The following is a 21004-nucleotide window of genomic DNA, read 5'->3' as shown; positions in this document are numbered from 1 at the left end:
AAAGGCCTGGTAAACAGTCTTTTAAAGGTGAACTTATTACCGCAGACCTTATCTAGCTTGGACAGCTGCCATGTAAACATTTTCCGAATGAGGTGCTGTGCGAGAAAAGGCTTGGAACAGAGTCTCTGGGTTTCACGGACAGATCTTCACACTCCTGAAATGAATGAATGAATGAACCAACACTTTGTTTCCTGCAAAAGCCCCCCCCCTTTTCACTCCTCTTTTATTTCCTATGGGAGGGGCCATTCACCGTCCACCTGTGGTTTTACTCCCAAGTCGATCCTGATTTCTGAGCTGTTCTGTTCTTCTGGCACCTCTGTGCATGTGCACACTGGGAACAGGCTCCAGCTGTTCCTCTGCCCCACTGCTGTCTAGCTCCGAAGGCAGCTGAGAACTGCCAGACGGCCTTGGCCCCATCTCTGCCTCTGACGGAATATGGGGAGGAATATGGGGCAGCCTCCAGGACTGGCCCATATTCCTCCCCAACCTCCTCACTGTCCGACTCTGCTGCCAGCTCCACTAGCCGTTGGTGGGCCACAACAGTTTGATTCAGTCATCTCAGCTCTGTTGTCCCCCCCTAGTTGGGGGAAGTCCAGCCTCTTCTCAGGGTTCACTGTGAACCCTGGCTGAGGCGTTCAACTCTCATGCTCCAAATGAGACAGCATCTAGTGGGAAATTTCGAGACACCCTCTGAATATCAACCTGGAGGCTGAAGCCCTTCTTCTTTCTGCTTTGGTTTCTCAGAAAATGTTCCCCGGGAGACGTTGTTGCATTTTGCAGCCAGGCTCGGTTTGCTGCGGCTGACGTGGTTTCTGTTGAAGCAACCAGGTGGCAGAAGCGCCGTGAATGTTCCCAACAGTGAAGGAGCCACACCGGTGAGCTTAACCTTGGAGAGGGGCTACCAGAAACTGCATCACATCCTAACCAAGTAAGGACCATTGATATTGATTAAGCATTTCGGCTTTTTTGCTCTGTGCATTTACCTTTTGCCTCTTATGGTGATTCCTTAAACAGTCATCCATCCAGACAAGGATCTGTTTAACTTGAGTCACTTCCTCCCCTACAGTTTTCTAGAGCAGTGTTTCTCAACCTTGGCAACTTGAAGAAGTCCGGACTTCAACTCCCAGAATTCCCCAGCCAGCAAACGCTGGCTGGGGAATTCTGGGAGTTGAAGTCCGGACATCTTCAAGTTGCCAAGGTTGAGAAACACTGTTCTAGAGACTGTTCCAGGACTGGAATCTCAGATCTGATATAACTGGTCAGTATAGCAATCCTGAGCTTATTGCCTACTTAAGAGAGGCAAGTTTTTTTGTCTTCTAACTTTCTTGATGGTCTTTCCCCTCCCCCCCCCCCCCGCCTGTAAGTCAACTCACCAAGTGATGTTTTAAATCACTCAATCTAAATGTTTATAAGTGTTTTGCCGTTCAGCATAATGTTGGTAGACCTGCAAAAGTTCTAAGACAAAGGCAGACAAATTTGGGGTGGCACATAGCCCCCTGGTGCCCTAGGGCAGGGGTCACCAACCCTTTGGACCTCAGGGACCACTAAATTCATAATTTTAAATCCCATGGACCACTAATATGATCTGCCTAATGGCCAGGTGGGCATGGCTAGATGGTCATTGACTTGGTGGGCATGGACAGCTTGATGTCATTCACGTTGAGGGGCGTCTTTCTGGCCTCTACTCGCCCCTCCCCTCCCAGACACTCCTTGCCTGCCCACCAGAGCTCCTTAGGGCCCCAATAGGAAGCAGTTGTTGGGGCTAAGCAGCCACCATGAGAAAGAGTCAGCAAAACAGCTGGCTCACTTCAAATTGGATCTGAGAAGGAGGCTCAGCAGAAGCACCTCACTGAGGACTACGAGCATAGGCTTTCCAAGCAAAGGGAAGACCTGCGGGGCAGGTATTGGTGCCTGGCGGCTCAGCGAGCTGAGATGATCAGCCAATTTCAGGCCATGATGCAGTCCCACTGGAACGAGGCCCTGCAGCTCTTTGCCACCAGCGGTGCTTCCCTCCAGCCTTCACCCAAAGCCCCCCACCAGGAGGCTGAAGCAGACCCCAAGTCAGAATTTCTTTTCCCCTCTGACCCATACAAAAAGACCCCGAAGGGGGAGACTCTGCAGCAACACAAGCGTTCAGTGCGCATGTCCATCCCAGGGGCCGTAGTTTGAGGACCCCTGATTTAGTGGAATATAAAAAATGCAAATAATTTTTCTGCGGACCACCAAAATTTTCTTGCGGACCACCAGTGGTCCATGGACCACCAGTTGGTGACCGCTGCCCTAGGCGGTAGCTTACTGTTGTGACTTACTAGGAGACAGGAGTGGTTTTAGGGGCAATATCAGGTACCTGTATATTACATAAGAGCCTTCATTTCTGCTATTAAAAATCCCAAGCCTCCTTGATAGAAAAAAAATTCTCATTCAGGGAAAGTTTAAAAGGTTCACAGGCTCTTATTTCACCTCTTTCTCCGCAGAGCTTCAAACAAGAGTTTGAAATATGTATTTAATGGGTGATCCTGAACTGGAAGAAAGTTGTCAATTCCAGTTTAAAAGACCTTTAAGGAGATACTTCTTTCTGCCTGTCCAATTAAATTCTCTCTCTTTTTCTAAAACACATAATTTTGCAAGGCATTTCGACCTAGGGCATTTTGCTTGATGTCATTCATTTGGGGGACTATCCAGATATTTTTGCCTTGAGAGTAAGGTAATTTCAGTCCCCCCCCCCCCCTGAAATTAGCAATCCAAAGGAAAGCGGCTGGCTTCTTTAGGCAATGAATCTATCAGTTGCTCCTAGTTAGGGCAACCTGGTCCTCTATTTTAGAGCAGAAGGCTAATTGCCAAGTTCATTCTGACCCAAATTCCCGCAGAAGAGTATTCTTGTTTATGATAACAATGATGCAGTTAGAGATTCCAGAGACCATAATTGTATATAAATTCCTCCATACAGGAATCTTAAATCTAGAACAGCGTTTATAAGTATGATTCTGATGACTTGATTGTGAACCTGGTTAGGTAGTAATGGGAATAGCAGCTGTATCTCTGAGACCTAATAACTTTTGGATTTCATGTTTGATGTAAGGTGGAAAACACTTAGTCATCACAGTAGTGTATTTCTTAGCTGTGAGAGATTCATCTCAGCCAAGGCTGTTCTGTATTGTGTCACATCTGATGTATTCATTTCAAAACTGGTTCTCCTCCAAAGATGCTGATGAAAGAGGGAAATGTATTATCTTGGCTATGAGAATAATTTTGCTCTCATCAGTATTTGAATGGGGGACCACTTGGGAATGTTATAGGGTAGACGTAAAACATGATGGAAGAAGGAGCTGGCCAGCCACTCATGTAATCACTACCCTCATCATTATCATCATCTGAGAGAGAACCCATTTTGTCTTCTGCTGACCTAGACCTATAAACTGATGGCTTCTGTAGAAGTTCACCTAAAAGTTTGTTAGTAGTTCCAGCTCTACACGCTTCCCACATGTGTTGTAGATGACTTTTGTCAAGTAATCCGAAATATCATCACCTGGAAATCATTTCTCAAATTCTAGAGTGTGGCCCAAATGGTTGATCAGTTGTTAATCATCAGCTCTAGCTGTGATGCTGCCTTTTGTAGCAAATTTAAGAATTTGAGAGTTTGGTTGTCCCTGTCTTTTCCAGAAAAGAAGCCAATGAACCAGATTCCTGGAGCACCTTGTCACATATGGTACATTCTGGGGACTCCTGCATCAAGTACCACCAAGGCTTAAACGTTTACACTCTGACAGTGGAAATGAAGGAAGGAGACCAACTGAACATGGAAAAAGACATTGCTCAACTCCAGCTGCACATCCAGAATCTCCAGCATATGGTGAGGGAGAAAAGGGTCTGTCTTAGCTCATTGGTTTAACTGAGCTGGATTCTGAATAATTCTGATTTGTCATGGTCTTGTTGCTTGATAAGTACCATGCTGTTATTTAAAAAAAAAACTTGATAGGATTACAGTTTTGGTTTTGATTAGAGTAAGAAGACAGTTTTATTGTGTTATTCTTTGTAATCTCTTGAGGATAAGTTGCTTTGAGATAACATTCTGCTTCTGACAGCCGACCTAAACACTCTCAGATACCACAATTGAGGATCCTTGATTGCTGTGAATATGGATGGCATGTGAACAGATTAATGAGACGGGGAGAGGAATATGATACTAGGAAAAGCATCTGTGAATGTTTAATGATCCCTGCTTGTTATTTCTGTGGTTGCACGATATGCATGTAAATAATACAATTGGGAGGAGAATGTCCTGAGGGGGGGGGGGGGGGCTTACAGTCAAAATGTGTATATACTGCAGGAAGTGACCCCCAAATGGAGAAGTTATTGAAGGCAGGTGACAATCAGCATGGGTCTAGGTTGGTGAAGGAATAGCCATCTGGGATCCCCATATACTGCCCTCCCCCAATTCAATTAAAGGGTGTAAAAACAAATAATCATGAGAAAACAGAGATGGTATGGGAGAGGCCAAGGGTGGAAGAAGTGATTGTGAACGAAAGTAACTTATTTTCACTTCTGGAGAGAAGGAGCTAAAAATATAGAACTGATATATTGGTCACCTTTCAGTCCCATAGAATTCTAGGGTAAGGATAGGAGGCTTTGGTTCAGAGAAGAAATTATGCTAGGGGACATAACAGAATAACAGAATTGGAAGGGTCTATGGAGGTCTTCTTGTCCAACCCTTTGCTCAGGCAGGAATCCCTATATCATTTCAGACAAATGGTTGTCTCTTCTTAAATACCCCCAGTGTTTGAGTCATCTGGAGACAAATCCTTCCATTGATTGATTGTTTTGTCAAGAAATTTCTCCTTAGTTCTAGGTTGTTTCTCTCCTAGATTGTTTTCCATCCATAGCTTCTTGTCCTGCCTTCAGGGTGTTTTGGAGAATAGATTGGGAACCCCCCCTCCCTCCTCTTCTTTGTGACATGTTCTCATTCTGGTTGTTCCAAGCCTGTTTGTTTAGAAAGAAAGGGTGCAGTTTGATTTTCGGAATGGAAGTTGGACTTCTAGAAGAAGCAGATGTTTGATGAGTGGGTGGCTTGCATAGGGATAACTTATGGGCCACCTAAGGCTCATGGGCCAGATATCTCACCAACTCCTTAAGCAGTACTTCAGGTTTTACCACATAGTCATAGCCTTCCCCCCTGAGACCTTCTAGAGTTCACTAAATGCTGGGAATAACACAAAGCAGAGCTTAGCTTGTAAGTTAAGATGTGGTTGGGTAGCTTTAAGTATGTTGTAGCAACTCAGCTACCGTCGTAGTATGCTGTGTGAACTAGGTTATCATATTATAGCTTCAGTGGTGTAGTGGTTAGAGTGCAGTACTGCAGGCTACTTCTGCTGACTGCCGGCTGCCTGCAATTTGGCAGTTCAAATTTTACCAGGCTCAAGGTTGACTCAGCCTTCCATCTTTCCGAGGTGGGTAAAATGAGGACCCAGATTGTTGGGGGCAAGAGGCTGACTCTGTAAACCGCTTAGAGAGGGCTGTAAAGCACCGTGAAGCAGCATATAAGTCTAAGTGCTATTGCTATATGTTTGTATAGTGCTTGCTACATGAACCCCCAAATTGGTGTTTTACTAATCTGGATTCAGTGCATGGTGTGGATGTAGTCTCATTATATTTTTAATTTGTTGCTTATGCACCAGGAGTGAAATAGAGCCAATGCCCTTCCAGATTAAAAGTCTTGTTTGGGTATTAACTGATAGAAAAACGCACTGGAGGGGATACATCATGTGTCACCAGTCGGAAAAGCTATGTTTAGATGGCCTTCCATCAAGAGACCTGGTTTGTTTCACATCTAATCTAATTTGAATCTGGGCCAGGGAGCCTTTAATGATTTCAGTTTTAGTTCAGTCAGGGTTAGCTGAAAGACGCTTCACTTCCTGGAGAAGAAGGATTTGTCTTTTTCAGCCTAGGGAAGCAGGATGACTTCATTGAGAGGATGGCAGTAAAATCTTAATATTCTCTCTTCCTCCCCCTCCCATTTTTTCTCTTTCCTTCCCTTTCTCCCTTCCCCCAGTCACTTTGCGTTCCAGCACAAGTGTTTGTGTCTGCTGCATCTGCTGAGGGCTCCCAGCCAAAGCGTTTCCTTCTGGTTGGGCTGAAGTCTCCAGCAGCTTTCTTTATTTGAGGCTCAGTTGGAACTGAGGGCGTTTGGATGGATCAGTACTTAACTTTTTGGTCCCCCCCGCCCGAATATGTACATAGGAGGTCTTTGCTCATGCCCAGTAAAATTGGTACCCAATGGTGTTATAAAGGCACGGGATCTTCAGGCTGATGCCATCCGACCTTGGGCCTTATTTCAAAATGCATGCAAGAGATCAGATTCCTGATAAGAAAAAAAAATATTGGTCCCTCCTGGATTAGTGTGGGGAGAAAGGGGAGGGGAGAGAGAGAGAGAGAGAGAGAGGGAGGGAGGAGAGGGGAGGGGAGATAAAGAAAGGAGAGGAGAGAGGGTGGATAGAGAGAGGGGAGAGAGAAAAAGTAGAGGAGAGAGAAAGGAGAAGGGAGAGAGTGGGGAGATTAAAAAGGAGAGGAGAGAGAGAGAGAGGAAAATGAGAGGAGAGAGAAAGGAGAAGAGAGAGAAAAAGAAAAGGAGAGAGAGGAAAGGGAGATGAGAGAGAGGAGAGAGGAAGGGGAAGAGCGAGGAGACAGAAAAAGGAGATAAAAAGGAGAGGAGAGAGGATAGGAGAGGAAAGAGAGAGAAATGAAATGAGAGTGAGGGAGAGACAGAGAAAGAGAGGGAGGGAGGAAAGATTGTGAGAAAAAGGAAAGGAAAAAGAAGCTAGGGGGAACAAAACCAGCCATACTCATCTAATTTTGGGGTGAGTAACCCAGAGTCACTATTTGCCATCCTGATACCTTCCAGAGATAGATAGGCAGTTTGCAATTCTAAGAATTCCCTGCCAGCATGGGAGATGCTGTCCCAACCCACTGGGAGAGTACCTGGTCAGGTAAGGCTGGTCTAGTCTAGTCAATTATTAGTGGAATCTACCTATCTAAAGAATTCAGGTAAGGAGAGTGCCAGAAGCTGAAAGCAACAAAACTTGCTTGGAAGTGGAACAGAAGAAAGGGTGGTTGTGATTCAGGCCAAAGTGGAAAAAAGGCTTCCTGTTAGAGAACAGGAGGAGGCGGTTTGCAAAGCAACCCCGCCTCCCTTCTCCACTGTGGCCGTCTCAGGCTCAAAAGCAGCAAGGAACATGGGTGGGTGTCGAGGACTACCTATACAGGTAGTCCTCGACTTACAACACTTCTGTTAGTGACTGTTCAAAGTTACAACAGCACGAGGTGACTTATGATCATTTTTCACAGTGACAATCTTTGCAGCATCCCTGTGATCAACATTCAGATGCTTGGTAGCTGGTTCATACTTACGACCATTGCTGTGTCCCAGGGTCATGGGATCGCCTTGCGCGACCCTCTGACGGGCAAAGTCAAGGGAGGGAAGCCAGATTCACTTTATAACCGGGTTACTAACTTAACCAGCTGAAGTGATCCACTTAACCATTTTTTTTACGAAAGGTCGTGAAACGGGGCAAAACTCACTTAAGCATGAGTCTCGGTGGCACAGTGGTTAGAATGCGGTACTGCAGGCTACTTCTGCTGACTGCCGCTGCCTGCAACTTGGCAGTTCGAATCTCATCAGGCTCAAGATTGACTCAGCCTTCCATCCTTCCGTGGTCGGTAAAATGAGCACCCAGATTGTTGGGGGCAAGAGGCTGACTCTGTAAACTGCTTAGAGAGGGCTGTGAAGTGGTATATAAGTCTAAGTGCTATTGCTGTTAACAAATGTCTTCTTTAACAACAGACATTTTGGGCTCCATCGTGGTCGTAAGTTGAGAACTACCTGTACTGTGGTCTTTTCCTCCCACTGAGATTGACTCTCCAGTCAACAATGGTGGAGAAGAAAGTAACTTAATCTACTTAGTTAAATTACAAACCAAACCAGATATTGCATCTTAATTGCTCCTTTAATTTGGATTTTCAAAAGAAAAAAAGTATATTGTAACTGCTCCCCGCTTTTTAAAAATAATAGTAAAAATGTTCTTTTCTTCTAGAATGTGAATGAAGACCATTGTCCAGGGAAGACCTGTGAGGACTGTGATTTGGGTGCTGTGCCTGAAGGTGTTGAAGCTGCTGCAGAACATGGGTTGGATGTATTGATGGTTGGAGCCACTCAACCAGTGTCTTCTGATCCTCTAGAGATCTCGCCCCTTGTTTGCCTTGGGGAGGAAGGCACCTCCCAGCAACCAGAAGAGCTTTTAGGCGCATCACAAGAGGAAATGCAGAACCAAAGGACTTCCTGTGAGGGCGAAACATTGCCACACAAAGAGGAAGGGGAGTGTTTATCCTCTGTTGGAGACTCTGCTGAGACAGCGTTGGAAGGACATGATAGCAAGAGGACCTTCTGTGATGCTGCTGGCCTCCCCTCCTTTGGAAGTGCCAACAAGGAAGCTGGAATGAGCTCTTCTGGTCATACTTTGGAACAAGGGAGCTTACGTGAAGAAAATAATCTCTTCCAGGAAGTGCAGCTGGATGAATCAGGAATAACTGAAAATACACCCCCAGCCTCCTGCGAGGACACTAATGTAAATATGGGACAAGGAGAATGCAAGAGCTGCACAGGGGGCATAGATGTTAATGTGACGTCCCAACCATATATGGAAAAGGGGGACATTGATGTGGAGCCCTCCGGGACAACGGCTATGGAAGTGGTGCCATTATTTGTTGCATCCCAAATCAATCCTGCTGCCTTCTTCCTTGGTGACCCTACAGTTGCCTGTAAAGACGAGAATGAGCCAATGTTAGTGCCAGATGGTCTTGTAGATGTGGTTGCTACTACAGATGTTAGTTCTGTTGACAATGGAAGGGACAAAGAGACTGGGGCAGAAAATCGTATCAACAGTGGACCAAAAAACACTACTGCAAAACAGTCAGAGGAGCCAGAGAAGAAGGAGAAGGAGAACATTGCTCCAAACCCTGGAATAGAACAGTTGTCCAAAAACCTTGAAGACATCTCTGGCTTTTCTCTGGAGCATCATTCTGTGATGGAAGTGAATGATCAAGATGCAGAGAAGGTTATTGAAAACAGTGCTTTGGATTTGAGCAACAAAGGGCTGAGTGGTCCTCTAGATGGCAACGTTGGAAACCCCAGGATGAGCCCAACAAGTGTGCAGTCCCAGGCTGCCTGTAGTGCAACTGATATCCCAGAGACCACAGCTACAGAGCAGAGTGAGCAAAAAGTAGTTGACCTGACACCATTAGAGACTGAAGGAAATGCCGATCCTACCATGGTTGGTCAGGAGTTTCTTGTTGCACACCTGGATGAGAAACTGGACTTTGGCAAGGACCAAGAGTTCAGTTCCTCTGGACTGCAGACACACACAGATCCAGTTGATGGCCCTGCATCGCCTCCAGATGCCCTCAACTCTCTTATGCTGCCCTCTGATCTTGAGAAGCCTCTTTGTGGACCAGCAGAGAGGATAGGAAGCATAGAGGAACTGGATCAATCTGGCGAAAGCCTCCAAAAACGCATAGCTCTGACATCAGCCTTGCTGGTGGAGAAAGCTATTCAGGAAGCTCAGTTGATGGTTACGCAGAAGGACAATGCTAGAGCAGCCTCTGTTGGCCAGGAAGCTCCTTCGCCGTTGGAGAGCCTTGCCCTGTCTTTGTCTGGTGAGGGCACCCAATGTAGTCAGGAGCATTTCATGGGCACACCCTCTGCTGCTCTGAATCAAAGCTCCAAACAAAACCAGGAAGTAGGAGCAGCAATAACAGCAGAGGCAGCAGAAGCAGCGGAGCGGCTGACTGGAGTGGCTGAACAGGGAAGCCCAGAGCAGGGTGATCTGGCAGCCCCGTCTCTTGCTCTGGTGGTTGGCTGGGAGGAAGGCAAGGAGCACAGCTCTTCACAGCTGCCTGAAGGCGAGAAGGAACTGCTTGGCAAGACAGAGGAGAGTTTCCCTCCAGGAGCCCTTGTGCAATCGCCTCCTTGTGATCTGGGTGAAGAGCAGCCGGTGGATGGGAGCAATGCTGAGCCCGGCTTAAAGGAGAAAGCCTCCAGTCTGGAACCTGAGGAGCAAGTAAAGGTAGAGGTGGCCAGAGATGTTCCTCCAGAGCCTTCTCTATGCGACAGGGGGACTCCTTCCCCTGAGATCATGCTGAACGCAAGACTTGAACTTGGTCCAGCTGGGCCGGCAGCCTCCTCTCCAGCTGGCAGCACCTTGGATGAGATCGAAGCTCCTCTGGCGGCTCTTGAACTGGCCATGGAAACTGGCCTTTCACAGCATGGAGAGGAGGGGGAAGTGGAAAACACTCCTTCCCGAATATTACTTCAGCCAATTGCTGAAGAGCCCCTTTGTGACTGTGATTCTGGTCCCGAAACGCCTTCGTTGGCTTGTGAAATGGACGTTACGAAGCCAGGAGAGTCGGAAGAAGGGAACAGGAGGAGGACTAGCCAAGAGGATCCGGAATCCCTTCCCTTGCCTCTCTGCCCTCTTCCCGCAACCGAGCAGTTGGACAAAGTTGGAACGAAAGAATCTGCTCAGGAACCTGATCCTCTATTGGATAATGCTGACCCAACGCCCGGTCAAGTGATATTGCCAGCAGAAGCACATGTCCCTCTGGAATCTCTCGCTGGAAATCCCGTGGAAGTCCCCTGCTCGGTAGAGGCCAGCTCAGACCCTGGTTCTCTCCTTAATGGAGTGAAAGAGGAGTTGCCTTTACAGCCTGGTAGCAAAATGAACCCTGCAACATTGGAACTAACGGGCTCTTCACCTGTTGCAGGTAAGAAAATGAAAATGGGAAAAAGGGTGTGATTCAGTTTTCTTCAATAGGCCAGCAGAAGGGGCGGGTGGGAAGATGACAAGTGAGGATAGTTGGAGAGGGGGCTCTGTTTGCTGAAAGGATGTAACTAACAAAGCTAGAAAGAAGGTGGAGAGGAGAAAAGCAAGCAATTGCTCCCTATTTCTTGGTTTGGGAAGTCTGTAGCCTGGTTGCCTCAACTTCTCTCTCCCCTTTTGCACAACTAAACGTCAGGCTGTCAGTTGCTTGAAATGCACAACTGCTTTCCAACCTGACTCCTTTCTTTCCTTTGGAGTCTTTCCCTTCTAAATTGTCATCAAGGTCTCGTCATCTGCCCTACAAAGCATCTGTTAAGAAGGAGACAGACTAAGGAGGTGTTGTATGAGAGCAGCCTTCCTTCCAGAACAGGTGCCTGAGGTCTTGCGAGGTTTCCATGCTTCACACTGGCTTGACATGCTCAGAGAAGACCACAGAGCAACGGGTTAAACTTTTGCCTCTCAGCTGCTCAAGCTCTAAAAGCGGCTTTCTCCAATGGCTCGGGTCCAATTGGTAGTTTGAGGTCACAGGAAAGCTAACTTATTTTTTTTTTAACTTGGCCCCGTTTCTGCTTTTGCAAAATCTTTGCCAATTAGGGTACCCACTCTTCATATGTCTGTATATATGTGTGTGTGCATCTCTGTGTGTGTGTATTTGCTGGGCTTCAAGCCTTTATTTCCGACTTGAGAAAACAAAAGGCCAGGACGGAGGAGTTTGATTAGCGAGAGAGCAACGTTGACAAGCGAGGACCTGAAGGATCAAGGCAGACCGGTTGGACTCCTTCTTAAAACCATTTTGCCTCTTCTGTAACAGGAGTTGTTAGAGCATATTGTTTTCTTTGCTTTTTTTTTCTCTCTCTCTCTTTTTTTTAAAGGTGAGAGCGAGGAAGGTGGTGAGAGAATGAAGGAAAGGCCTTTCCTTCCCTCCCACCCTTCCATCTGAGCTGTAAAACCTAGAGGCATAATTGTTGGCAAGGCTTAATGATAGTTTAATGCAAGCTTTCGTGGCTCCACCTGTTCAGACAGCTGTTTAAAAAGAAAGAAGAAGAAAACAGCTGATCTCTCTCCCTGCTGCTATTATGTGGCTTGCCCTGAGGAGTCGCAGGTGTGGAGGCCTCTCTTCCTCCCCCAGTTAAGTTTGATCTGCTGCAAATTAGTACCAGCAAATTTCCCCGTAAGTTGAAACTGAACGAACATGACAGATTGAACCAACGTTGGGCACACGCTTTCATTTTTTTTAAAAATGCAACATGAAGGATTCTGCCTTCCCGTCCCCCCTCATGGCTTGCCCCGTCATCCCAGGACGAACTGCAAATAGTATGATAAACTGGGACATTTGCTGCTTGGGGACTAGTGGAGGCAGGGAGTGTACAAGAATATTTTTTTTTCACAAGAACAAAACTGAAAGGAGCACCCTTCAGCCTGGGAAAAAAAACATAACAGCTGCTCGCAGGCCCTGCGTGACAGCATTTGGCGTCCAGCGAGCTCCATTTTATTTTTGTGGCCTACGGTGGCTTGATATTTTGATCTCATATTGGGGAGTGGGGCTGTCATGCAATCCTGGTGAAGCCGTGCGGTTGATCCCTCCTTTTGGACTTCAGTGGCAGCCTCCTAAATTTATTCCCTCACCCCCTTTAAACTCTGGCTGTTTATTCAACGGGGCAGCCTCCAGAAAGAAGGAGCAAACCTCGGTTGCACAACAGATGAACGGCCAACTTAAATTTAAAAAAAAAACATGCTTTGTAAGCAGAGGTTGGTCTTCTGAGTTTGTTGCTTGGCTCCCAGATGATTATAAAAACCCTTTGTTTTTAAAAATGCAGCCTAAACTTTTTAGATGTCACCAGAAGACACAGAATATTATCAAACATGGAGCTTATTTTACCCGTGGTTGGAAAAAAGTGGTGGAGAGTAAGAATGGAATCTTTTAATTAAATACCCAGACAACACAATGTTTAAGCACTAAGGAATGGTATGTATGTATGTATGTATGTATGTATGTATGTATGTATGTATAGATAGATAGATAGATAGATAGATAGATAGATATAGAATAGATATAGATATAGATATAGATAGACATATATAAATATATATATATATATATATATATATATATATATATATATATATATGTGTGTGTGTGTGTGTGTGTGTGTGTGTTTGTGTGTGTGTGTGTACACCTACGTACATTCACACACACACGCATGCATGCATACATACATATGGGACGCAGTGGCTAAGATGCTGAGCTTGTTGATCAGAAAGATTGGCAGTTTGGCAGTTCGAATCCCTGGCGCCCTGTAACGGAGTGAGCTCCCATTACTTGTCCCAGCTTCTGCCAACCTAGCAGTTTGAAAACACGTAAAAATGCAAGTAGCTGGCTCTTCAGCTTTGAAACGGAGATGAGTACCACTCCCTAGAGTCAGGAACGATCAGCACATACGTACAAAGGGAACCTTTGCCTTTTACTTTATACAAGAGAGAGAGAGAGAAGAGAGAGAGAGAGAGAGAAAGAGAGAGAAAGAGAGAAAAAGAAAAAAGAAAAGAAAAGAAAGGCCTGTTGAAAAAATCTTGCTGTAGAGTGAGAGGGCCTTGAAAAGAGACATGTAGTGGGACTGTGGGTTGTGTTTGCTGGAAGCTGCTTTGGCTTCAAAACTGCTTTGCGTTGAATATGTGGGGAAGGCTGAAAACTGAAGGTGCGGGGGGGGGCTGGGAATTGGGCACCGGTAATTAAGGCGCACTTCCTGCTTTGCACCTGCTGCCAGCCACGATGCTGAGGCTGCGTCGTTCAGGAAAGCTCCAGAGCAACTGGAGAAACAGGATTAAACGGGAGTCTCCGCCGTGCCCCGGAACACAGCAAACACAAGTGTTTCTGTCCACATGTATCGAGGTAGTAGAAATGGCCTCAAGGAACCAGAGAACCTGTGGGGAGCGTCAGGAGCCAACTGAGAAAGGTGTGTGTATGCGGAGACCTCAAGGGGGGAGCGAGGAAAGTAGTCCTAAACTGTGCGTCTGTCCGTTCACCGAGAGAGATTCTGTAGGTGACTTGATGAGAAAGACGGATGTGAAATGGGAAAGAAGTGAGCCGCTGCCTTGAATTGCCCAGCATGTCGTCTCCCCTTCTCTCCCTCTGGGATATCAAATCCAACCCACCTCTTTTTTGTTCGCTTGCGGTTCCCCCCCCCTCTCTCGTGCCAAGCATGCGTTGTTTGTTCTGAGCTCAAGCTAAGCTTGTTCTTTCTTGCCAAGGCATGCTGTTCTCCCCTGTGACTTTGAGGAGACGTAGCCACTCTTGCACCAAAACAAACACACAGGCTTACAAACGCCTTCCTTCTCTCCCCCCCCCCCCCCGATTCTCAAATCCTTTCTCGTTCTCTCCCCCCCCCCCCCAACCATTGTTGTTGTTGATGCCATTGTGAGAGCTGGCAAAAATGTTGCTCTGGATCATCTGAAATAGCTTCCCTTGCAAATCTCCCCCTTTCCCTACACGAGAGAAGACTGAAAGGAAGTGCCTGTGTGTTCCAAACTCCTAAATGTTTGTTCGAAATGTAAGTTGGTTTTGCTTAAGGTAAAGGTAAAGGTTCCCTTCGCATGTGCGACTCTAGGGGGCGGTGCTCATCTCCATTTCAAAGCCAAAGAACCAGCACTGTCCAAAGACATCTCCGTGGTCATGTGGCTGGCATGACTAAATGCCAAAGGTGCAAGGAACACTGTTACCTTCCCACCAAAGGTGGTCTCTATTTTTCTACTTGCATTTTTTACATAGTTTTGAACTGCTAGGGACAAATAACGGGAGCTCTCTCGTTACGTGGCACTAGGGATTCGAACTGCCGCATTGCCCACCTTTCTAATAGACAAGCTCAGCATCTTAGCCACTGAGCCACTGCGGCCCTCTGGTTTTGCTTATTAGGCCCCAAATCTACCCCTCTTTGCTAGTTGTTTAATGTTTTCTAAATCTTAGGGAGTTAATGAGAGCTTTTTTTGAGTGCTTTGCAGAAGATGATGCAGCAGCTCACAGATATTAAGTAAACCAATGTTACCAAATCACTAGCGAAGTTACTGTTTGCTGAAGTATAACACGATAAATGGAAACTAGAAAAACTCTTCATCTCCAAAAAGATGTCTGCAGTTTGGTTTCCTTAGAAATGATATTGTAAACACATGACATCTGCTAGGCCTGAGGATCATCTGGCCTGATGTTGTTGATTCCAGGTTTGTCCAACTCCACCCAACTTGGTGCCCTCCAGATGTGTTGGAGCTGCTGTTTCCCGAATGCCCAGCAAGACGATGCTGGATAGAATATTCTGGGAGTTGCATTCCCGACACATCTGGACGATGCCACTTTGGAAGAGCCTTGACCCGTTTTGTGTGGGTGTGATCATTGATCCTTGTAGACCAGTGTCGTTGGCACCAGTTTTCTTAGATATGTAATACTCATTCCTTACACCAGAAGAAGCTACATGGCTGCGATTGGCTTCTTGTACGGGTTGAAGCTGACATGAGTTGAGAGTCTCACAGAGGATGTTCTTCACTTTGGTTTTTCAGAGGTTCCTCTCTACCTTTTCTGCAGCTAGCTCTTTGCCTATGATTGGCATCTTAAAAATTGTGCCTACGTGCAGCAGAAATGCCAGTAGCTCAGGGTTTGTTAGTTAGCCAGATCAGTATGAAACAGCAAAGCATTTTTAATGTTGTTATCAATATTCTTCTTAACACAGAGAAAATTAACATATCAGGAAAAAAAAGACTAAGGAAGGAAGCTGGTTGCTTTCTGTGAGCAGAAATCTCTTGTGGAGCATTCAGTTCCACAGAGTGCCTTTGACTGTTGTCTGATACCATGGATTTATTATCTGCAAGCATCATCTGTGGCTTTTCTTGTGGCTTAATTTCCCCTTCTTAGTATCCCTTTGGTCTTTAAAGAAGTTATGATAGTCAGCTTTCCAAGAAATCTGATTTATTTCTGTTTCCCTGTTAAACAAACCTAATTCTCACTGAAAATCAGAAAACAAATCAGTGTTTCCTGTTTTTTCCACCCAATACAGTAGATTAGAGACCTCCCTTCCTACAAAGAGGCAATCCATTTTATGGAACCAGAAAGCTTTGGCTATTGAAAAAAAAAGCAATTGAAGTTTTCAAATCCCCTGAAATATATATTCCTTAGGGCGCAACCAAAACACCAGGTTAAGGGTGGTGGTGAGGGAAGCCACTCAAACCAATCCTTTCCTCCCCTGCCTTCCAAATTCCAGATTGCAGTGGCTGGTGTCTGTCTGTCTGTCTGTCTGTCTGTCTCTTTCTGTCACTTCTTGGTGTTGCCCTCTTTGGTTGAGAAAAGCAGAGCTGTTTCAGAAGGACATCAAATGAACCAAACTTCCCAGCTTGGGACAGCAATGCAACAGGTGATGTAAAAGCAGTGGTGGGATTCAGGCAGCTCGCACCACTTTTAGAGAAACGGTTGTTAGTTTTCTGAACAGTTTGGCAAACTGGTTGTTGGAAGAAATCATTAGGGCAGAGAACCGGTTTTTAAATTATTTGAATCCCACCACTGCATAAAAGGCAATATGCAGGGATCAGCACAGTGGTGAAATTCAATTTTTTTTACTACTGGTTCTGTGGAGGTGGCTTGGTGGGCGTGGCAGAGGAAGAATACTGCAAAATCTCATTTCCCACTCTACTCTGGGGCCAGCCGGTTCTCCGAACTACTCAAAATTTCCACTATAGGTTCTCCAGAATCTGTCAGAACCTGCTGGATTACACCCCTGGATCAGCATTATCCGGAAAAGGTTGTGGGGTGAGGTGGGGTGGGAGGGGAAGAATTGGGAAGTTATAGAATGATCTAAAAGGAAAGCTGTAGCAGAAATGGAAGGGACACCATCTATGCTGTTTTAACACTGATGCACTGGAACAATTATTAAAAGAAAGATGAACTTTTCTCTTTCTCTCTTTTTTTTTTCTGCAGATTCTCTGGAAATGAAAATTGAAGAAGAAATGGATTTTCTGACAGATCTAACTGAGAACATTACTTCTGAAGAAACGGTAAGGTTTCCCCCCTCCCCCCCCATCTTCCACCGCTGAGCTTCAGCCATTGATTGAGGAACAAAAATGCACATGACCCCTCGCAGAACTAATTTCCTCCTGTTTATTTTTATTTGTTTATTTTGGTCTTTAATCACGAGGAAGCAGCTCTTCCTTTTTAAAAATTCTATGTTGGTTTTATTTTCTGAAATTATTGCTTTCTGAAGCATCTCTCTGCGCGCCTGGAGTTTCAGTAGCTTGATGGTCGAAAGATAGTTTAAGCTGATTAATTCATGATTTGGGGGGTTTGTGCAATTGGTTTGCAGGAAGGACTGTCTTTCTACTTGAGGATGGGTGCCATCACTACTTGAGAAAATTCTCTGGTGACCCTCTCTCTGACTTGGCAACTTTGAGAACTGAATTAAACATAATGAATGAATGAATGACTCTTCCAATCTGCTCTGTGAATGAGACAGACAATCTTTAAATTGGATGAATGAATGAATGAATGAATGAATGAATGAATAAACCTTTGCCATTTGGGAAAGTTATCCCACATTGGCTTGAAAGATTTCAGGCATCTTGAATAGAATTTCTAAGCATCCATGCAAGTTGTTGTTGTTGTTGTTGTTATGGTTTGTCACACAGTCAGCCAGATATTCAGAACTGGGTTTGGCATTTTTGTCTAACTATCGAGTTCTTTCCAAGGACCTGGGATAAACAAATGTGGATGTTTTGATGGTGTTACAGATATTGTCGCAGAATGGAAGCTGTTTCGAGTACAGTTGGTTTTGCAATTGACTGATGGAGAATTTGTCAATGCCGATGGTGTTCAAATGGTGCTCCAGTTATTTTGGGACTGCACCCAAGGGCCTCTTACTATTGGTACCACCCTTGCTTGCCTTTGCCACAGTCGTTCTGTTTCCATTTGCAGGTCTTTGTATTGTGTTATCCTCGTCAGTGCTTTCTCTTCTATTCTGCTATCTCCAGGTACTGCAACATCCACTATCCAGACTTTTTTGTCTTTCTTATTGACAATTGTTAAGTCTGGGTTGTTGTTGTTCTTATTATTACATTTATTTACTCTCCGTCTTGCAGTTTGAGGTGCCTCTGAGTGGCTTGGCTGGATCTGGTGCAGCACGATTCACACAAGTCTATTTGTTTGGATTTGGGTCACCTAACAGCAAGGATCTTTGAGCACTGGCCACAGTTACATCCTAGTTGTCCCTCTGGGCCTTTTGAAGGATAACAGTTCCTACAGTTGCTGATTTGGAAGGTGATGGACATAGCAGTGTTGTTTTAGGCATATGAAATAAGGATGGGATCAGTTGGATGGTGGCAGGAAGAAGCCTTCATTGCGGGGAGAGATGGGGGCAGGAAACGGCCCTTAGTGCTCAGGCCTGTTTCTGATGGATGGAAAAGTTGGTCTTCTATTTTAACTGGCTGTTCTTGGTGAGAGTTTTGTGTCTTCTGCTATTGGTTCCATGCTCCCCTTGAAGGAAGCCAATTCTTCTTCTGGGCTGGCCAAGGGCTGTATGGAGATAGTAGTGTGGAATATATAGAGCATAGCCAGTAGTGAGGCCCACTGGAAACTTACATTTAGGTTTTCACATGATGAGGTGCTTAGGGCTTGTGACTTGTTTAACAGAGTAACAGAGTTGGAAGGGACCTTATGGGTCATCTAGTCCAACCCCCCGCTCAAGCAGGAGACCCTACACAATTTCTGACAAATGGTACTCCACTCTCTTCTTGAAAGCCTCCAGTGATGAAGCTCTCACAACTTCCAAAGGCTGATTGTTCCATTGGTTGATTGTTCTCACTGTCAGAAAGTACCTCCTTATTTCTAGGTTGAATCTCTCCTTGTTCAGTTTCCATCCATTATTCCTTGTCTGGTCTTTGGGTGCTTTGGAGAATAGCTTGACCCCCTCCTCTCTGTGGCAGCCCCTCAAATATTGGAAGGATGCTATCATATCTCCCCTGGTCCTTCTCTTCACTACACTAGCCATACACAGTTCCTGCAACCATTCATCGTATTTTTTAGCCTCCAGTCCCCTAATCATCCTGGTTGCTCTTCTCTGCACTTTTTCTAGAGTCTCAACGTATTTTTTATAGTGAGGTGACCAAAACTGGATGCAGTACTGTAGGCGTGGTCTTACTAGGGCTTTACAGAGCGGTATTAGTACCTCACTTGATCTTGATTGTATCCCCCTATTAATACAATTTAGGTTTGCATTGGCATTTTTGGCTGCCGCTGCACACCACTCGCTCACTGGAAACTTACATATAGATTTTCACACGATGACGTGCTTAGGGCTTGCGACTTGTTTTATGAAGTGCTTAGGCTTTGTGATTGTCTTTTATGGACAAATTGATGTGCATTATTTTATTGCAAGAGTCTTCAGAGAAGTAGCTGATGGGATGGCCACCCTCCTGCAATTGTAAAGCTTCTTGCTGTTCAAAGTCTCCTTGATACTTTGCTATTAGCGGCAGTTGGTTGTGTTTTGTGACTAATTATATGTAGACTTTGAAATATCAAACCAAAGGGCAGAATGGAAAATGCTTTAAATAAATACTTACAGCAGAGCTTCCAGTTGGTCTTCTACTCTGGTCTTTTTAGCTTCAGCAGCAGGTGGCTTTGATCTTCTTTACATTGATGTTGGATGAGAAGTTTTCCCTGTCCACCCACTCTTCTTAAAGCACGTCAGATGCTTCCCCAGTCACATTAAGAACTCTGTTCGGTTCTCGTATGTTTTGAGAATGAAGAAGTTTGTGTCCAAATGACCCCAATGTGCTCTTCTTTTGGCTCATTGCATCACAATAAGACGTGAGAGCAATTTGAGAGAACTGAGCTCCTTTGAAAGCGAGGCAAACATTTTCTAGATCAATGGCAGCCGTCAGTTCGATATGTTGCTTAGCCTTTTGATTTTCAGTTGGGGAGGTGATTGACCTAGCTTTTTTGGGGGGGGGGGACTGGGGAGGCATTGATCATAATTAAAGCGTAAGGTTTAAGGAACTGAGATTTTGTAATAATGTGAAGAAGCACAGCAAGATTTTCCCCTCCTGGATCTGATTAGAGACTAACAGAGTTGGAAGGGACCTTGCAGATCATCTAGTCCAACCCCCACCCCCACCCCCCCGCTCAAGCAGGAGACTCTATACCATTTCTGACAAATGGCAGTCCCATCTATTCCTAAAAGCCTCCAGTGATGGCGCTCCCACAACTTCCGAAGGCAACTTCTGTTCCATGGGTTGATTGTTCCCACTGTCAGAAAATTTCTCCTTATTCTAGGTTGAATCTCTCCTTGGTCAGTTTCCATCCATTATTCCTTCTCTGGCCTTGCCATGCTTTGGAAAATAGTTTGACTCTTTCCTCTCTGTGGCAGCCCCTCAAATATTGGAAGACTGCTCTCATGCCTCCCCTGTCCTTCTCTTCGCTAGAGTAGCCAGGCCCAGTTCCTGCAAACCGTTCTTCATATGTTTAAGTCTCTAGTCCCCTAATCATCCTGGTTGCTCTTCTCTGCAGTTTTTCTAGAGTCTCAACATATTTTTATAGTGTAGTGATCAAACTGGATGCAGTACTCTAGGTGTGGTCTTACTAGGGCTTTTTAGAGTGGTATTAGTTCCTCACTTGATCTTGAGTGTATCCCTCTGTTAATGCAATTTCTGTTAATGCATCAACCATTGCTTCTTATATTACCTTGAATTCTGTCCCATGTGATTTTATGGATTACACTTTAGGGCCCAATGCCTGAAATTAAGTCCTAGTATGAGCGTGCTTTTTTCCAGAAGCAAAACATTCATTGGCGATCCATCACACTGAAAATTGCATCCTCTGAGGAATCCCCTTTGAAGACCACCAGTGAAGGGAAGGAAGTCTTACTAAGGCTTTATAGAGCGGTATTAGTACCTCACTTGATTTTGATTGAATGCCTCTGTTAATGCAATTTAGGATTGCATGGGCTTTTTTGGCTGCCGCTGCACACTGCTGGCTCATATTTAATTGATTGTCCACCAAGAGTCCAAGATTCCTTTCACAATTACTGCTATTAAGCCTGGTTCACCCAGTCTATAGGTGTACTTTTTGTTTTTCTTACCTACTGTAAGTGTAAGACTTTTCTCTGCATGAATTTCAT

At 45.2% G+C, this 21004-nt stretch overlaps 1 protein-coding gene across 1 annotated transcript in view; it reads left to right on the top strand.

Moving 5' to 3' along the window:
- Positions 1-21004, top strand: part of LOC116519576 (A-kinase anchor protein 13-like) — a 204194-nt gene that overhangs the window by 129169 nt on the left and 54021 nt on the right. Inside the window, exons 6-9 of the mRNA XM_032233524.1 lie at positions 745-928; positions 3661-3850; positions 8085-10809; positions 16816-16892. Of these exons, the coding sequence (XP_032089415.1) occupies positions 745-928; positions 3661-3850; positions 8085-10809; positions 16816-16892 (3176 nt within the window). The remainder of the gene's footprint in view (positions 1-744; positions 929-3660; positions 3851-8084; positions 10810-16815; positions 16893-21004) is intronic.

This window comes from Thamnophis elegans, chromosome 16 (genome assembly GCF_009769535.1).
Source record: "Thamnophis elegans isolate rThaEle1 chromosome 16, rThaEle1.pri, whole genome shotgun sequence".
NCBI classification, from domain to species: Eukaryota; Metazoa; Chordata; class Lepidosauria; order Squamata; family Colubridae; genus Thamnophis; species Thamnophis elegans.
The sequence above is the reverse complement of the archived record's forward strand: the minus strand, read 5'-3'. Positions and strand labels throughout refer to the sequence as shown.